The sequence below is a fragment of the Drosophila subobscura genome, chromosome O, assembly GCF_008121235.1.
Source record: "Drosophila subobscura isolate 14011-0131.10 chromosome O, UCBerk_Dsub_1.0, whole genome shotgun sequence".
NCBI lineage: Eukaryota > Metazoa > Arthropoda > Insecta > Diptera > Drosophilidae > Drosophila > Drosophila subobscura.
The window spans coordinates 532,997-551,267 of record NC_048533.1 but is presented as its reverse complement, the minus strand read 5'-3'; the positions used below and the strand labels follow the sequence as shown (position 1 = coordinate 551,267).

Genomic DNA, 18,271 nt, shown 5'->3' with positions numbered 1-18,271 from the left:
GTCTGTCTGTCCGTCCGTCCGTCTTGTTTGTCGGCTAGTTCTCAGAGACTATAAGAGCTAAAGCCACCAAATGTTGGCTCCAGACTGCTGTATGCTCACACTGAAACCAGTGTATTTCAAAAATGAGCCCCGCCCCCTTTCGCCCCCGTAAAATGGCGAAAACCTCCCAAACCTACAATTTTGAAGATAAAAGAAAACTAAAAACGCCATTCCGTAGGGAATGACCATATCTATCAGATTGGGATCCGATTGGATCATTATTATGGCCACAATGAAGAAATTATTTTGCAGTGGCTAAACCCACCCCGTCCCGCAGCTTATATTTGTTTTTTACACATTCTCTCATTCACACTCTGCTTCCCACAGTTTGTGGCCTCTGCCTCTGACACGTCTAAAGCGATCTAAAGGAGCGTGGTGTTGGCGTGAGAAGTGTTGTTGATGTAGATGACAGATGAAGAAAAAATGTTAAATGTGAAAAATAACCGCTAAGGTGCAGATGTAGTACTGAGTGTCGGGTACAAACGTCCTTTCTCGTTTTTTAAATACACTCGTTTCAGTGTGAGGATACAGCTGTCTTGAAGCAAAATTTGGTGGCTGTAGCTCTTATAGTGAGCTCTGAGAACTAGCCGACAAACAAGACGGACAGACGGATGGTCGGACGGACGGGCAGACAGACATGGCTATATGGACTTGGCTACATGTATATGTGCACACTTGAGAAAGTAAACTTTTTGAATACATATCACTCCTTCAAACGCTTATGTTATGTTCTCGGCACTGTTCTCGCATGGTAACTCTAATCAACTTTAGCCTCAGCTTCAGATCCAGCCTGCACCTCCATTCAACCACTACACAATTGGCCATTGGAACAAATTAAATTTTTCCACTTGAGAAAGTTCTGATTGCGAGTGGATGGATTGGGCGGATTGAGCATATTGCATATTCGAGCATTTAATTCCCATTTCACTGACTCGCAAACATCTCTCCGAGGGCCCAGTCGCTGGTTGTTGCTGTGTGTGCCTGTGTAGCGTGAAGCTGCATCTGAGCCGGCTTAAATACCCCCGGGTGGATATGCTAAAACGAAAGGAGAATTTAGCAGTTAGATATGTAGATAGGCTGACTTCTGATTGCAGCCAAGTTCAAGGTCATGATTCGGCCAACCAAATTTGGATTTGATTTAATTGGTCTTAATTTATCTAATATAATATAATATATAATAATAATCTAATATAATATATCTATCCATTTATATATTTAATGGCTAGGCATGAATATATATAATATATAATAATAATCTAATATAATATATCTATCCATTTATATATTTAATGGCTAGGCATGAATAGTTTTTGTCCAGCCGACAAATGTCCGTGCGATTACTTAGTTGGATTTATTTGTGTGTAGGCTGGCAGAGAATTGATTTATTGATCTGAGCATAAAAGAGAGTGCCTGCTATTTTTAGTTTCCAGCGTATTCGTCACTCTGCAATCAGTGGAAATTAACAGGACACAATGAGTAGTAACGTGTGAGACGCTTCGTATGCGTCACAACTTTTATATCCAGTACTCAGTCAGATTATTTGCACCTTAGTGGTTGTTTTCGAATTTTACATTTCAAATTTTTTAAACATATGTACATATGTATGTCATATACATCTAGATCACTTCTCTTTTAAGACGCTCTTTTAGCTCGCCACCTTCCCCTAGAGCCTTAAACTGCACGAAGCAGAGTGTGGAATGAGAGAATGTGCTAGAAATAAAACGAGAAGGGACGTGTGAGACGCTTCTTACGCGTCACAATTTTTATACCCGGCACTCAGTACTACATCTGCACCTTAGCGGTTATTTGTCAAATTTTACATGTTTTCTTCATCTGTCATCTACATTAACAATACTGCTCACGCCAACACGCTCCTTTAGCTCGCCACCCTCCCCTAGAGCAACACACTGCAGAGTCAGGGCAGAGACGCGGCAGAGGCAGAGACGTGTCAGAGGCACAGGCCTCTGCCACTGCGCGAAGCAGAGTGTGAATGAGAGAATGTGAAAAAAAACAAATATAAGCTGCGGGACGGGGTGGGCTTAGCCACTGCAAATGAATTTCTTTATTGTGGCTTAATAATGATCCAATCAGATCCCAATTTGGTGATCTGATAGATATGGTTATTCCCTACAGAATGGCGTTTTTAGATTTCTTTTATCTTCAAAATTTATTTGGGAGGTTTTTGCCTTTTGCGGGGGCGGAAGGCTAATTTTTGAAATACACTGGTTTCAGTGTGAGCATACAGCAGTCTGGAGCCAAAATTTGGTGGCTCTAGCTCCTATAGTCTCTGAGAACTAGCCGACAAACAAGACGGACGGACGGACGGACAGACAGACATGGCTCAATCGACTCGGCTATTGATGCTTTATGGGGTCGGAAACGTTTCTTCTGTGCGTTACATACAACCGTTATTCCCCACAAATACAATATACCCTATTTACTCTTCGAGTACCGGGTATAATTAGATGGAGAAAGATTAGCCTCTTCCTTCACCTTATAATGAACTGAATTACTTAAGACGACAGTAACATACATATGTATGTATATATTTACATACATACATACATATGTAACCTTATGATTTTTTCGAAATTTTCATTTTATTATTTTTATACACCTGTCATCTACATCTACATTACTTCTCACACCAACACGCCCTCTGAGCTCGACCCCCTCCTAAGATACCACGCACTGCACGAAGCAGAGTGTGCGAGCGAGAGAAATTCAGCAACACATAAACAAAGCTGCTGGACATGATTTTCGTCATTCGGGGTACAATAGGAATCCCATCTGATCCTTATTCAGTGATCTGATAGTTGGGTTCATTCTCTACGGAACTGCTTTCGAGTTTTCTCCTATCTTGAAAATAGTGGATACAGCAGAAGTTCGCCCTTTGTGGTGGCAGAAGGGGGTGGGGGAAATTTTGAAATAGAGACAGAGAGACATGGCTATATCGACTCGGCTATTGATACTGATCAAGAATATATATATTTTATAGGGTCGGAAACGTTTCCTTCTCTGCGTTTCATTTATCCACTTTCCATCACAAATACTGTATACCCCGATACCCGAGTATCGGGTATAAAAAAAAAGTCAGCCCTGCTTATTGGTCGCTGGGCACATTTAGGGATTAAATTTAAGCCAGTATTTTGGCGGCAAGTCATAAAGCCAGCCAGTTGTGGCTCGTAGACAAATTCAGCCCACACTGGAGGGTCGGTTTCTGTCCAAGAGCTGCTGCCGACGGAGTTTCGGTCATTACTTCTCATTTTTGTGTTCAATAAATTTTTGTGCCACATTGTGACCTTTATTTTCTTTGAGCGCTCTATTTTCATTGGGCTGTGCTTAATGCGGCTGTTACTGTCCCTGCCGAATAATTTCTGCTCTTTGAAGCGTTGAGCGATATGGTAGCATGTAAAGACTAGCATACATACATATGTATGTACGTACAATGCACAAATGTTATGGTACTTATGGCCGTTTGTGCTTACAGGAATTCGAATGGTAGATATTATTTTTGGTACTTTTAAGAGCCTATGATAGGAGTAACAGCAATCATGGAAGCTCTGAACTGTCTACAAAAAGTTGACGTTATGTCAACTCACTTACAAATGTAAACCGAAAGTCAAGTTGCGATAAAATCACTAAGTGCGATTTCATCAAACTTGGCTACTGCAGTATGGGTAAAAGCCCAAATTGGTGGCATTAATTCTAAAAACTTCTACAAAATTGCCCGAATGCTTGTTAGACTGAACAAACATTTTGGAAAAAAGAGAAGGGACGTGTGAGACGCTTTTTAGGCGTCACAACTTTTATACCCAGTACTCAGTACTACATCTGTACCTTAGCGGTTCTTATCGAATTTGTCCTTTTTTTCTTCATCTGTCATCTACATCTACAACACTTCTCACGCCAACACGCTCCTTTACCTCGTTTTATAGTCTTTGAGATCCAGGCGCTCAACAAGACGGACGGACAGACGGACGGGCAGACAGACATGGCTCTAACGACTCGGCTATTGATGCTGATCAAGAATGGTCGGAAACGTTTCCTTCTCTGCGTTACATACATTCATCCGTTATTCCGCAAAAATACAATATACAATAAAATTACATGAATGCCAAAAATTAGGGTTTTTTACCAATGGTATACTCTAGCAAATTGTCGCAGATCTCTACATGAGATGGCCCAGCAATTTTTCATTAGAGTTACATACATATGTAAATGGGTCTCGGGTCACCAGGACATTAGGCCATTAGGCATTAGATTTGGTACTACAGTACCCAAGACAAAAAAAGAGTATTATCAGTATCAAGTATTTTCTTTGGTGTATAATTTTAACTTGTTTACTCTTACTTGTAGTTTTTAAACTTTTGAGTATCTATCTAAGTACATACATACATATGTACATATGTATGTATCTTTGAAGTTGTACATCCCCTTTTAAATCTAATTATACTACGAATATGTTGCAACTTCGGAAGGGAAACCAAACGAAACTTTTTGCATTGTGTTAAAAGCATTTACTTAAGTTTATCAAATTATTGAGTAATTTAAATGGAAAAAGAAATTATGTTGTGTAATCATTTGAGGTGCTTGTACTTTGTTTTTTCTTTCCATCCTTTCAGTTACGGATGCCCCAAACTTCCATTCTTTCTGTTTCGTGCCACAATCTTTCATCCTTTCAGTCTTTAATGTCCCAACCTTCCATCCTTCCCGGTTCTCTTATCCCCCATCCGAAAGTTAATACGACAAAAGATTACCCAAAATTGGAAGGCACGATGTTTGTGCATTATTGTGGTTTCTCAAATTGAATTCTTCTTCCACTCTAAACATACAAAGTACATACATACATACATATGTACATCTGTTCATGTGTATGTATATTAGGTAGTAGCATATGTAATGTTGTAAGTGATTGTCCAAAATCAATTAGTGAAGCAGCTTGGACTGTGTGTTTCAGTTGACTGTTTTAAGTTAGCCCAAAAACCTGCACAATTCCAAGGCACATTACTCTGCCATTGTGCGCCCATTAATGTGCATTAAATCCAATAAAATAGAGCGTGGAACAGCGTATGGCATCAATGCGAGTGCGAGTGTCAATCTTTTCTTTCACTTTTGCACTTGAGCTGGGTGTCACAGTCAGCCAAGAGTGAAAATTGCCGCGTTGCACAGTTTCATGTCAGTCGGATATAGCCAATTCGGGCATTTTAACGCTAAGCTAACGCAAGTCGGACCATTTTCCCAATTCGGTTCTTGTGTCGCATCCGGTTCGGCAGCTTGAATCCATTTGCTGGCAGAAAAATTCACAAATGAACAAACTGCAGAGTCCTTTTTATACCCGGTACTCGAAGAGTAAATAGGGTATATTGTATTTGTGCACATAACGGTTGTATGTAACGCACAGAAGGAAACGTTTCCGACCCCATAAAGTATATATATTCTTGATCAGCATCAATAGCCGAGTCGATTGAGCCATGTCTGTCTGTCCGTCTGTCCGTCTGTCCGTCTGTCCGTCCGTCCGTCTTGTTTGTCGGCTAGTTCTCAGAGACTATAAGAGCTAGAGCCACCAAATTTTGGCACCAGACTGCTGTATGCTCACACTGAAACCAGTGTATTTCAAAAATGAGCCCCGCCCCCTTCCGCCCCCGCCAAAGGGCGAAAACCTCCCAAATCTACAATTTTGAAGATAACAGAAAACTAAAAACGCCATTCCGTAGGGAATGACCTTATCTATCAGATCACCAAATTGGAATCCGATTGGATCATTATTATAGCCACAATGAAGAAATTAATTTGCAGTAGCCAAACCCACCCCGTCCCGCAGCATTCACACTCTGCTTCGCGCTGTTTATGGCCTGGCCCCTGACACGTCACTGCCTCTGCCTCTGCCGCTGCCTCTGCCGCTTCCTCTGCCGCTGACTCTGCAGTGTGTGTCTATAGGGGAGGGTGGCGAGCTAAAGGAGCGTGTTGGCGTGAGTAGTGTTGTTGATGTAGATGACAGATGAAGAAAAAATGTAAAATTGGACAAATAACCGCTAAAGTGCAGATGTAGTACTGAGTGCCGGGTATAAAAGTTGTGACGCGTAAGAAGCGTCTCACACGTCCCTTCTCGTTAGTAACATTTTTAATACCAAGAGAAGTCATGCGCCTTGGCCTTGTCCTGGCGCATTCAACAAATACTAAACTGAGTTCTTGAGGGTCGCCTTAATGCGACGACAAATACAATGTCTCGGGCAACACACAAAGCTACATACATAGATCAGCTATCCATAGCACAGTGGCCCATATCTTTTGCTCAATTATTGTGATAACCAGTAGCCACTCGTTAAAACCAAATAGAACATGTACCCGTAGCTGTAGCAGCAGTCAAGTGACGCACCCCGCCTGGGTGTATATTTGAATGGAATTTTACCCCATTTTTATACCCGGTACTCGAAGAGTAAATAGGGTATATTGTATTTGTGCGAATAACGGTTGTATGTAACGCACAGAAGGAAACGTTTTCGACCCCATTAAGTATATATATTCTTGATCAGCATCAATAGCCGAGTCGATTGAGCTATGTCTGTCTGTCCGTCCGTCCGTCTGTCCGTCTTGTTGAGCGCCTGGATCTCAGAGACTATAAGAGCTAGAGCCACCAAATTTTGCATCCATAATTCTGTATGCTCACACTGAAACCAGTGTATTTCAAAAATGAGCCCCGCCCCCTTCCGCCCCCGCAAAAGAGCAAAAGCCTCTAAAATCTTGAATTTTGAATTTTGAAGATAAAAGAAAACTAAAAACGCCATTCGACCATATCTATCAGATCACCAAATTGGGATAAGATTGGATCATTATAATAGCCACAATGAAGAAATATCCAATGGCTAAACCCACCCCGTCCCGCAGCTTATATATTTTATTTGCCGCTGCCTCTGCCTCTGCCGTCAGTCTGCAGTGCACTGCAGTGTGTGGGTCTAGGGAAGGGGGGCGACTAACGGAGCGTGTTGGCGTGAGAAGTGTGGTAGATGTAGATGACAGATGAAGAAAAAATGTAAATTTTGACAAATAACCGCTAAGTTACAGATGTAGTACTGAGTGCCGGGCATAATAGTGACGCGTAAGATGCGTCTCACACGTCCCTTCTCGTTTGATGTTGTAAAACTTGTTAAACAAAAGTATAGTATTTGGCTCAACAAAATCTTTGTGGGTATATGTGTTTAAAAATATTACCGAGCGTCGCCTCGTTCGTGTACAAAGAAAGTAATTTACAATCTGGAAGATCTAATGGCAGACGCATCTTAAGTACTTGCGACAGCAAATGGGGGTGTGCACTTGTCTACGAGTATCTATCTGTAGAGTATGCCTCTGTCAGTTGCCAAGTGTCGGCTGCCTGACATGCCCCTGGCAAATTAGGTGATAAAGCTTTACACAAAGCCCCCGCAAGACCACACGATACAAGATTTGCTTGAATTATGTGATGAGGGAGAGGGAGGTCAGTCGGTAGCTGCTGGTTTGTCATGATAAGATCTCATGGAGATCTCTAACGGCACACTAGGGTCGCTTAATTGAGATCAGTGTACAGCGAGGATTTGGAGCAAACACTTGTGTGTGCTCTTGTCTGTAAAAAAGTAAAAACCAAACTGCTCGCCGTGTGTACTGCTCACACTGACACTCAAGGAGCTACGGAAAAACTTGCAGTTTTGTTTTTTAGTTAATAAAATGTCCTCTATTAGGAAACGCTGACAAAAAATTTCTAATGATAAACCGAAACCGTTGCGCAGTGCCCTAAACTAATACAAAAGTAATAAAATCCTGAGACATTAAAGTGAACGCGATTAAACGCGGCTGGAAGTAAATAAAAATAAAACACATTTAATCAACTTGTGGTCCAGGATATAATGTCAGCCACTACGAGTGCAGCCACTGGCAGCCCGACCACTGCCAGAACCAGTGCGACTATGAGGACAGTGGAGGCCATATTTAGCAGCACGGCTTCAAACTCAGACAGCCCCAGTGCCCTGCTTCGCAACCCAACGCCCACTCAATCGTCCATTTCCTCATTCACTCCCACTCCCGCCACCATGGGCGGCCCGGAAGAGAAACTCAGCGTGAAGGATTTAAGCCAGACGCTGCAGCACTTTGGTGTGGTCGACTATATGGTGTTCATAGCCATGCTGGCGGTCTGCGCCGTCATCGGCATCTATTTCGGTTTCATCGAAAAGAAGCAAAAGGCCAAGAAGAAGAAGGGCGGGCAGGGGCTGGCTTGCAAGGATGAGGCTGGTGCGGCTGGCGTGGAGGAGCGACGCGGCTCTGAGGCATTGGATTACCTTGTAGGCGGTCGTCAAATGAAAGTGTTTCCGGTCGCACTGTCACTGGTGGCCAGGTGAGTGTACGCTTAAAGTTGTCTATGTAAATGTAGATGTCCTTTTTTTTAGGATACAGGATATGTGGGCTCTTAATTGCTTTTGACCTGGCCAGCAGGATGGAGATAGAGATTGAGTTGGTTTAATGTGTGAGCTTTAATGGATTTCGCACAATGCTTAATTAGGGCTTTAAGTCTCTTAAAATATAATCCTGAAAATTGGGGGGAATTAATATAATTTTGGTTAATTTTTACTGAAGTTTGAGGCGTCTATTGTGAGGAACTTTAAAATGATTATCTCCTTGCAAAATGATTGGATATGTGCGTGGATTCAGTTTAACTGAATAAATAAAATTTGCAAATTTTCGCAATGGGCTAGCTGCTGGCTTTGCTTATCCCCTGGGCAAAACAATCTAAAATACTTTCCAGCGACCAAACGTGCGTATACGTAATCTAAGCAAAAAGACTCAAACCCAACCAGATCAGACCTTCGTCTAGCTGTATGGCGAGCACTGTTTGGTCTGGCCAAACAGCAAAAACATTTTATTTAAAAGTTCTCAAGCCCAACCCGCATAACGTAAACAATATTTATTGTCCGGGTCAAGCCTATTATGGCCGATGATGAGGATAATGAGGATAATGCTGATTGTGCTGGCTTTGCTCAACTTTTTGGAAAGTAAATATATCTACGAAAGCGTATCTGGCGTATCTGTGCGTATAAATACAACTTGCCTCAGCCAAATTGAAGTTATTTAAACTTATGCCCGCCCGCAAAAACTCAAATAATTTACCAAAATTACTTTTTCTTTTGGTGTTGGCATTGTCATTGCTATTCCTATACCTATTGTTCGGCGATCAGACTTTCTTTGACACGTTTTCGGTCAAGCACCTTTCGTAGGGTGCGGCACGGCCCGACCCGTTTTTTCTTAGGCGTGTTTTGTCTCATCATTAATGACCCAGCCGCCGACAGGTCCTTGGTCATTTGCCTGGGCATTGCTTTTCAGGGTGCTGACAATTGTTTTGTGCGCTTTTTATTGTTATGGCATCCTACGAGTACTTTTTTCGTTTTCTTTTTGCAACAAATTCGGCCAACGTGCTTTGAATCGCAATTACATGGCCCTTCATTTTTTTGCTGCTGCTCTGCTGACTTTTTTTTGGCAGGGATATAATTTTTTCAATTTTCAAGTACAAGTATGCGTGTGATTCTGTGCGTTGGTGTGTGTGTGCTTGTCTGCATACTCTAACGCCGCTTGTTATCAACTTTTAATGACATTTCTCTTTTGGTTTTGACTAATTTTTTTCGGTTTTTATACCCGGTAAAAGAGTAAATGGGGTATAATGTATTTGTGGGGAATAACGGATGTATTTAACTCACAGAACGAAATGTTTCCGACCCCATAAAGAATATATATTCTTGATCAGCATCAATAGACGAGTCGATTGAACCATGTCTGTCTGTCCGTGCGTCCGTCCGTTGTCTCTCTGTCCTTCCTTATGAGCGCCAAGTACTCAGAGACTATAAGAGATAGGGCAACCAAGTTTTGCATCCAGACTTGTATCCAGTATGCTTAAACTGTTACAAGTGTATTTAAAAAGTTAGCCCCGCCCCCGCAAAAGGGCGAAAACCTCCCAAAGCTACAATTTTGAAGATAAATGAAAACTAAAAACATAGATGTAGATGACTGATGTAGATAATATATACAATTTGAAAAAAAATCACCGTTAAGGTACAGATGTTCTACTGAGTACCGGGTATAAAAGTTTTGACGCGTAAGAAGCGTGTCACACGTCCCTTCTCGTTTTTGTTGTTATGCTGTTCTGGCAAATCGTTTATTTTGCGAACAAAATTGAATGATGAATGTTATGGACATTAATCATTAAAATCAGATTGTGTCATGCACGGCCAGAGAACATGTCTTACGTAGACAGACGTCAGACTGTTGGCCCGATTACCATTTTTGCCATATTTGCTGTTGCTAAATTTTTGACTTACATTTTTTTTCACCGTCTCGGCAAAACGTCAAGTCTGTGCTGAAGTCTGAGCTCCATCCTACGCGTAGTTTAATTTAACATTAATTTAAAATTTATTGCTGGCAAAACAAAATGAAATTTTTGGCTTTTATAAAAAGACCATCATTAGCCTAGGACTAATATTTTACCCCTCTCTCTCTCCAGCTTCGTCTCGGGCATTTCTCTGCTGGGCACTTCGACGGAGATTTATGTCTATGGCACACAATACGCCTTCATTCTGGTCACCCTGGCCATCTCAGGAGCCATTTCGTGGTACATCTTCCTGCCGGTGTTCTGCAATTTGCAGCTGACATCCACCTATGAGGTAAGCTGAAAGTCAACCGAGTCGAGTTGGAGTTTGCGTTCGCATGCTTAAAATTTTAATTCTTGCTGTATTTGCTGGAATACTTGTCGGCATGTTTTTGTCTTAGTCAAATTAAAGGTGTTAACAAGTATTTCCACCGTACAAAACACAGTTAAAGGCAGAGGCAGAGCTAGAGGCAGTGGCAGAGCTACAGGAAGTGCCTGTGGAAAATGCAGAGACCAGCGTGCAAACAGCCGAAAGTACTTTTTACTCCCAGTTTATTTGCACTGCAATATTCTTTTCCTATTCGAAAAGACATCCACGATAGTTTGGGTGCACACACAGCTACACATAAGCCCGAACAATGCCAATTGTCTCGACTGACATACGGATATTTCGTTGCTGCTGTAGCTGCTCCTGGTTTCCGGTATAGTTTCCTAGTTGAAGGTTACAAGTAAACACAGGCAGGCTGACGCATTAGTAATATTCGATTATGTATGCGTATCTTAGCCGCACAGCCACATTTCATGTGTCCCGAGTACGTTTGCGTGTGCGTATGTGTGTTTGTGTGTCCGTGTGTGGGTAGGCAATGTTTTATTGTGTTAACCAAAATGCCACAGCACCAATGGAAAAAAATATTTACAGTACTTTGAGATGCGCTTTAACAAGTCGGTACGACTGCTGGGATCCACACTCTTCACGTGCTCAAATGTAAGTTAAATATAATTTTGAACTAAAAACAAGAGTAAAAGTAGAAGAATACTCTCAAGTGTTCCAGAAATATCCTTCCACTTCCTTTAAATCCCCGTTTTTATAGCTCATCTGGCTGCCCATTGTCATCTTTGTCCCGGCACTGGCGTTCAATCAAGGTATGTGGACTTGCAGTTAATTAATTCACTCAAAGAGTGGAAAAATCTGGCAGATCGATAATTTTGTATAATTTTTACAGTCACCGGCATAAATATACACATCATCACACCCATCGTATGCGTTGTTTGCATTTTCTACACAACTGCCGGTGGTTTGAAGGCCGTTGTCTGGACAGATGTGATCCAGACCTTCGTTATGGTCATCGCCATATTCTTTGTCATTATCAAGGGCACCATGGATGTGGGTGGCCTGGGTGTTGTTATTCAACGCAACTTTGACAGCGGACGTCTTGAGTGGCCGGAGTAGGTGAAGGATTTCAATGAAAAAAATTATTATTTATTTCGCATGTCAGTTGTTGTATGTCTTTTTGCCCTGTGTTTTTTTTCGGTATCATTTAGATGGACTTTTGATCCCAAAGTGCGCATGTCCATGCTGGCCATGATGTTGGGTAATGTGGGCCATAATGCCTATGCCTTAGGATGCAATCAGATCATTATACAACGGTATAACTCGCTGCCCGGCAAGAAGGAGATGGCTCAGACTTCGCTCATCTTTATTGTCGGTTTGACGGTTCTCAATGCGGTTTGCCTGTACAACGGACTGTTGCTGTATGCCACATACTACGACTGCGATCCACTGACTACAAAGGTGGGGAAACAACTCTTTGAATTGGGAATTTCTCATGGGTTAACATTTCTTACAGCTGGCTGTGGCCAAGGATCAGTTAGTCCCTCTTCTCGTGGTGCAGTCTCTTAGCTCATTTCCTGGCGTTCCCGGCATGTTTGTGGCTGGTGTTTTTAGTGCTGCACTCAGCTCTCTGTCCACGGGTCTCAACTCACTGGCTGCTGTCTTTCTGGAGGATTACATAAAGCCATTGCGCAAGAAACCCATGACTGAGCATGAGGTTGCCATCACCGTGCGCCTCTGCACGGTCATTATTGGGGTGCTCTCGGTGGCCCTCGTCTTTGTGGTCGAGCGCATGGGCACTCACGTGATGCAGCTGTCCATGACCGTCGGTGCAATTGTCAATGGTCCGCTGGTGGCGCTGTTTGTCATGGGATTGCTAATCCCAAGCATCAACTCAAAGGTTGGTATTTTTCAGGAAGTTTTTGGGCAGTCTTCGATAATTTTCTGGATTTTCCAGAGCGCATTGTTGGGCACCGTTGTTTCTTTTTTCTTCATGGCCTGGCTGTGTCTTTCCGCCCAAATGGCTGTCACCTCTGGCGAGATGCAGTGGCAGACCAAGCCGGTGAGCACGGATGGCTGCACCTACGAGTTTGAGCGTCCAATGGTGACGCCAGCAAATGCCACCAGACCAACGGTAGAGCATAAGTATGTTTTCCTTCATAGCTACACTGCAAATTCTAAGCTGACAATCTATTTTCAAAGTTCCTTGAGCCTTGGTGAGGAGATCTATCATGTTTCCTTCATGTTTTACTCCATGATTGGGGCTGCCGTGGCTGTTGTGGTGGCCCAACTGGCCGGTTTCTTCTTTGGCCGCAATAAACCCGAAGATGTGGACCCTGAGCTGCTCTCCCCCTGCATTCGCAGATTCTACAAGTCCAACTATGCCAGCGTGCAACTGGAAGAGAATCCCTTGACGAATTTCAATGAGAAATGTTAGAGAAAATCTCTCGACGAGAGCCAATGTACTTGTCAATAAAATTAACTACTTATTAAGTGAGAGCTTGACGTTTAAATTTCACTGGATAAATTCTTTATGCATTTTACATGCAAATAACTATTGCTTTTAGTGATTATTTTGTAAAATTAACTCCAATTATATGACTCACTTTAGTACTTTCAATTGCGATATGGCGCTAACATGCGAAGTTTGGGAGCTGTGCTTTTTATAGTGGATACGGTTAGTAGTTTAGTTTGACATTTATTTATCACTAATCACACTCGAAAATTTCTTACTTCCTCAGACAATCTGGCTGCCTCTTTGCATGTATATTCCTGCCATCACCTTTAGTCAGGGTATGTTTTGATTCCTCTGTCTATCCTAATATGTTTACTGTTTGTTCCTGCTTCCAGTTACTGGAACTGGCATCTATGTAATTACACCCATTGTCTGCATCGTTTGCACTTTCTACACGTGTGTGGTGAGGCTTAACTAAATTTTGCTACCAACTGTTATTAAATCGCAGACTTGCCGAATTTTGCAGGGTGGACTGAAGGCCGTTATTTGGTCAGATGTCACACAGAGTTTCGTGATGTTTGGCTCCATTTTGGCGGTGTGCATTAAGGGCACCTACGATGTGGGCGGACTGCCAGTTGTGCTGCAGCGCAATAAGGAGAGTGGAAGACTAAATGCGCCAGAGTAAGTCCCATTTGATTTAGGATTTTCCACTTAATCTTTTGGTACCGACTCGCAGATGGACCTGGGATCCCACTGTGCGTTTGTCCATGTTGTCTGTCATAGTGGGCGGCACGCTGCACAAATTGCAATCCTCTGATGTCAATCAAATCTCTATTCAGCGTTTCCTCTCACTGCCCAGCTATGAGGATGCCAAACGTTGCATGTTGTTCTTCACTTTGCTGCTCATATTCCTACTGAGTTGTTGCAGCTACATGGGTCTGGTGGCTTACGCCGTTTATCATGACTGTGATCCCATTAGCACAAAGGTAATTTCACTATCAACCAAACAATAGGTTCTTCTAATTTCCATTTCCCGCTCCTTAGCTCGCCACTGCCGGCGATCAACTTCCTTCCCTGCTAATGATGCGCACTTTGGGCTCGTTGCCGGGTCTCCCTGGACTTTTTGTGGCTGGTGTCTTTAGTGCTGCACTCAGTTCTCTCTCCACGGGTCTCAATTCCTTAGCATGTGTGCTCTTACAGGATATTATGCAGCCGTTGCTGAGGCAACCCCTGACAGAGCGGCAGACTGCCTTCTGGCTGCGTGCGATTGTCGTTGGCTTTGGTTTCTCCTGCATTGGGCTGGTTAACATTGTGGAAAAACTGGGAAATGTGGTGCCACTGGCCACAACCACAGCGGCTGTGTCAATGGGTCCACTTTTGGGCATTTACAGCATGGGCGTGGCTCTGCCTTGGGTCAAAGGCAAGGTGAGATTTGCACCGATATATAATAAATTTGTATCTAATTTTGTTGACTTACCTTGTCAGAGTGTCATGGTGGGTAGTCTGGTGTCATTTTTGGCTCTGGCTTGGATATGTGTTAATGCACAACTAGGTCAAATGAGGGGGGAGATACGTCATCCCAAGATGCCCGTCTCGGTCGAGGGCTGTGACTACACCTTCGACAATGAGACTGTCTTTCGGGCTATTCATGATTACAGGTGAGCATGGAGTACTCACGGGTTCATATTTCTAATAAAATCTTTTCTGTAGTCCCTCGGCGCGTAATCTTTACCATTTATCGTTTTTCTGGTACACTGCTATGGGTGGAGTGCTTTGCATGGCTGTTTCCCTGCTGGCTAGCCTGTTTTTTGGCTGGGAGAACTTGTCCCAAATGGATCCTGCACTCATCACTCCATGCATGCGTCGCTTTCTGCCCAACAAAAATTACCAAAATGTCAAAATGCAGAACTTATTTAAGCACAAGAATTGCTCAATTGCTGAGAATGAAAATAAGAATTAAAAAATAAATGAAACCAATAAAGTTATAATTTTGCGCCTGCCTAAACGACTTTTATTTCACTTTGTTATGTACCTTTATGCACATATTTTTTCAATTCATTCTGTAAATACGCATTCATGGATATAATCTATGTTCTTCTCTCTGTTTGTTTTTATTTTCTTTATAGTATTTTGAAAGACGTTTTGACAGGCGCATTCGTATCTTTGGTTCCTGTCTTTTTGTGGTGATGAATGTGAGTGGAAGGTTTGGGAAGATGTTAACCCAAAAACTAATAAATAGTTTTATTTCTCAGATACTTTGGCAGCCCATTTGCATTTATGTGCCGGCATTGACTTTGAATCAAGGTGGGTTAAATGTATTAAATATTTCCTGACTTATCATTAAATCTCTTTTTTCCCAATAGTTTCTGGCATAAGTGTTGCCAAAATAGTGCCCATGACCAGCATGGTTTGCATTTTATATACTAGTGTGGTAAGTAGCCAAAAACTCTCTCAAACAAACGTCTCTTTATTACTTAACTCCACTAAATAATTTTTTTTTAGGGCGGCATTAAGGGTGTCGTTTGGACAGATGTCATTCAGGGCTTTGTGATGATTGGCTCCATGGCTTTTGTCATTGTCAAGGGCACCTTGGATTTGGGTGGCTTGAATGTGGTACTGGACAGGAATCGTCAGTTCGAGCGGTTGGTGGGACCAGAGTAAGTTTTGAGAGTAACCTAAGCAACAATTTGTAATGCGTAAATGTCCCACAGCATGACCTTAGATCCCACAGTGCGTATGGGTGTCCTGGCGTTGTTCATTGGTGGAGCCTTCTTCAAACTGCAAGCGAATGGCATCAATCAGAGCATTGTACAAAGATATCTCACCCTGCCCAACTTTAGAGCGGTTAAACAGGCCATCTTCTTATCCCTAACTGGCTTCATGATTGTCCTGCTGATGTGCGTTTACATTGGCATGCTGGCATTTGCGGAATTCTATCACTGCGATCCCATAACTACGGGTGTAAGTAGAGCATTCCGGGTACCAGTTCGTGCAGGAAATGATCATATGTAACCCATCACACAGCTAGCTCGTGCCAAGGATCAAGTTATACCTTTATATGTCATGAAAAGTGTTGGCACTTTTCCCGGTCTGGTGGGTCTTTTTGTGGCTGGAGTGTTTAGTGCTGCTTTGAGTTCCCTTTCGACGGCGCTCAACTCTCTGTCGGGTGTGATACTCACAGATTTTGTGGAGCCTTTCCGCAAGAAACCGCTTACTGAGCGGCAGACTGCCTATGTGCTGCGAGGCGTGGTGGTGGCTTTTGGTCTACTGTCAATGGCCAGTGTTCCCATTGTGGAAAAACTTGGCCTCGTCATGCAGTTGTCCTCGACAGTGGCGGCCATCACTTGTGGTCCACTGCTGGGTGCCTTCAGTGTGGGAATGCTGCTGCCGTTTGTTAAAACTGAGGTTTGATCTATTGTGTCTTTTCCTGTGCCTTAACTGATAGTTTCTGCTGTCCACTGTAGAGTCTCCTCACTGGCATCTCGTGTGCCTCCACCTTCACGGCATATATTGTGGTAAGGGCTCAAATTGCCATATTTACGGGACAAATGAGTTCCCCCACGAAGCCCGTCTCCGTGGAGGATTGCAATTATTTGTTCGATTTGCCTGACAATTGGAATGCCACCACACCGGCGTATGTAAATTGTTTCAAGCAGAAAACATCTTAGTTATATTTCTCTTTCCATCACAGCATCACAGCTGAGGCTAAGAGTTTCAGCATCCATGAGATCTCCTTTCTGTGGTACACAACAGTTGGCTCGGTGGGCACCTTAGTCGGTTCGCTCCTGGCCACCCTATACTTTGGACGACAGGATCCGCGTCTGGTGGATAAGGAACTGGTTAGTCCCGTGCTGCGCAATTTCTGGTATGGCCAATACGAGAGTGTGGCCAGTGATGAGAAAAGGGACCTGGCACTACACGAATCAGTGACGCAACCCAAGCTGGAGCTGCCAGAAAAGTCCTAAAAAATAGTCAAACGATCTTCATATATATTTTAATAAATTTATTACCCATACAACAATGCAATCCGAGTAGTTTTTCTTGGGTTTAAGGTTTGTTTTGTACCCTAACCGAATGCTGATGCTTTAATATTTTGGCTTACCTTCAAAGGCAACATTCTGATGGATAAAATCGTTAATCTAAGTTGTTTGTAGACAATTATACTTACTCATTCTTTCAGTACTCTGAGGACTTTTTAGCAGGCGAATGCCTGATAAAAAAGCGGTAAGACTACATTTATATTCATGAAATAAATTAACCCATTAAATGTGTAACCATTTCTTTAAATAAACAATCTACTCTTTGCTGTCTGAGTGCCGGCGTTAACCTTCAATCAGGTGACTGGCATTGACTGACTCCTGCACACCCACCATCACAGCCATTTTGAAAATCACCTTTTAAACTTGTGTGGGTGGCGTCAAGGGCGTCGTCTAAACGGAAGTGGTGCAGAGTGTTATAATGTTTGGCTCCTTTTTTGTTGACATGATCAAAGGCACCTTGGAGTTGGTGGATTCGAAGTTGTTTGGCAGCGCAATCAGCCAGGTCGACGTCTCAATGCGCCAGAGTAAGTTGATGATGCATCAGGGATACATTTGGTATATCAATGCTCCCTTTTATACCCGGTACTCGAAGAGTAAATAGGGTATATTGTACAGGTGCAAAAAAGTGGATGTATGTAACGCACAGGAGGAAGCGCTTCCGACTCCATTAACTTTTTATATTTTTGATCAGCATCAATAGCCGAGTCGATATAATCATGTCTGTCTGTCCGTTCGTCCGTCTTAATGAGCACCTGGAGCCATCAAAATTTACAAGTATATTTAAAAATTTCGCCCCGCCCCCTTACGACCTCACATAAGGCGAAAGTCTGCTTTATCCACAAATTTGACCATATCCATAAGATCACCGAATTGGGATTATTATTAAATCATTATTATGGCCAGAATGAAGAAATGAACTTGCAGTAGCTTTTTCCACCCCGTCCCGCAGCTTTGCTTGTGGTTTGCTTATTGTTTTCATTCTGTCTCGCTCGCACACTCTGCCTCATGCAGTGTGCGTCACT

At 42.8% G+C, this 18,271-nt stretch overlaps 1 protein-coding gene across 3 annotated transcripts; it reads left to right on the top strand.

Annotated features, from left to right (window-relative positions):
* Nucleotides 1-7,591: 7,591 nt before the first annotated feature.
* On the top strand, nt 7,592-17,196 carry LOC117897221 (sodium-coupled monocarboxylate transporter 1). Of its 3 annotated transcripts, none has more exons than XM_034805938.1 (10): nt 7,592-8,404; nt 10,559-10,718; nt 13,366-13,431; nt 13,496-13,547; nt 13,605-13,672; nt 13,736-13,890; nt 13,946-14,195; nt 14,254-14,634; nt 14,695-14,867; nt 14,920-15,184. In XM_034805938.1, exons 1-10 carry the CDS (start codon nt 7,920-7,922, stop codon nt 15,167-15,169), a joined length of 2,040 nt encoding a protein of 679 aa, XP_034661829.1. In that variant the 5' UTR covers nt 7,592-7,919; the 3' UTR covers nt 15,170-15,184. The 3 variants fall into 3 exon arrangements, with proteins under 3 accessions (XP_034661829.1, XP_034661827.1, XP_034661828.1); XM_034805936.1 differs by lacking the exons at nt 13,366-13,431; nt 13,496-13,547; nt 13,605-13,672; ... (3 more) ...; nt 14,695-14,867; nt 14,920-15,184 and adding exons at nt 15,336-15,401; nt 15,462-15,513; nt 15,573-15,640; ... (3 more) ...; nt 16,674-16,843; nt 16,901-17,196 and having other exon boundaries at nt 7,597-8,404; XM_034805937.1 differs by lacking the exons at nt 13,366-13,431; nt 13,496-13,547; nt 13,605-13,672; ... (3 more) ...; nt 14,695-14,867; nt 14,920-15,184 and adding exons at nt 11,343-11,408; nt 11,515-11,566; nt 11,647-11,869; ... (2 more) ...; nt 12,712-12,899; nt 12,957-13,253 and having other exon boundaries at nt 7,604-8,404.
* Nucleotides 17,197-18,271: the final 1,075 nt, after the last annotated feature.

What these genes read in the sequence shown, in the direction of transcription:
- LOC117897221 (XM_034805936.1), top strand. Translation starts at nt 7,920, where the DNA reads ATGTCAGCCACTACGAGTGCAGCCACTGGCAGCCCGACCACTGCCAGA. An exon ending in GTCTTTTTGTGGTGATGAAT is followed by an intron (nt 15,402 to 15,461) that starts GTGAGTGGAAGG and finishes TTTATTTCTCAG; the next exon opens with ATACTTTGGCAGCCCATTTG. An exon ending in GCGATCCCATAACTACGGGT is followed by an intron (nt 16,171 to 16,233) that starts GTAAGTAGAGCA and finishes CCCATCACACAG; the next exon opens with CTAGCTCGTGCCAAGGATCA.